Below are 668 nucleotides of genomic sequence, written 5' to 3'. Positions count from 1 at the left end.
ACAGGGGAGCAGAAGAAGCCCACCACAATGTGCCGGGCGTCGAGCTGGGAGAAGGTGGGTGCTCCTGGCTCCTGCCACCCTTGAGGGACCCGGGGATGGGAAGAGTGACTGAGCTGGTCTGGAGAGCAAACACCAAGCTGTTGGCAGCTCAAATGGACATTGCCACGGGCAGAATAGATGCTGTGGGGGGAAATGCACGTCAAGGGAGAAACATGGTGCTCTGTGTTAAAGAGTGCTTGGGTGCCCTCACTGTAAGATGAGTACTGTGCAGGTGTGGACGTGCCACCCATTTCACGCAGAGACCATGTCGTTGCCTTGCTGCCACCCACACACGCAATCAGGATACGTTCAATCATGTGCTGGCTTGAACCAGACAGAAATTTTGGCTCAAAACCTTCACTAGGAGGTGGTTGGTGCCAGTCAGTGGCATCCCTGGGAGGCTGCAAGGCTCCAGCACACTGCAGGGCAGGGCAGCCTGCAACAGGTCTGCAGGCCCATCACCATGGCTGGTTGTATGTGTTTTGCAGAGAAGCCTGCAGAACAGAGAAGATCCCCAAGCAGTAGGACTTCCCCAGGCACTGTCCTCCAAGAAGTCAGCCTCGCAGAAATGGTGAGTTGGCGGAGGTAGCCAGATGTCCTCAGGCCTTCTCACCACTGTGGTCATCTGA

The 668-nt window shown here is 56.3% G+C and overlaps 1 protein-coding gene across 1 annotated transcript in view; it reads left to right on the top strand.

The window, feature by feature from the left end:
- The window catches only part of RBBP8NL (RBBP8 N-terminal like), a 14,827-nt gene that overhangs the window by 4,957 nt on the left and 9,202 nt on the right, over positions 1–668 (top strand). The window contains 2 exon segments of the mRNA XM_010152561.1: positions 1–54; positions 528–610. The exon segment at positions 1–54 is cut by the window's left edge and continues 24 nt beyond it. Of these exon segments, the coding sequence (XP_010150863.1) occupies positions 1–54; positions 528–610 (137 nt within the window).

This window comes from Eurypyga helias, unplaced genomic scaffold (genome assembly GCF_000690775.1).
Source record: "Eurypyga helias isolate BGI_N326 unplaced genomic scaffold, ASM69077v1 scaffold2315, whole genome shotgun sequence".
In the NCBI taxonomy this organism is placed as follows: Eukaryota; Metazoa; Chordata; class Aves; order Eurypygiformes; family Eurypygidae; genus Eurypyga; species Eurypyga helias.
This window is presented reverse-complemented; position numbering and strand designations above follow the sequence as displayed.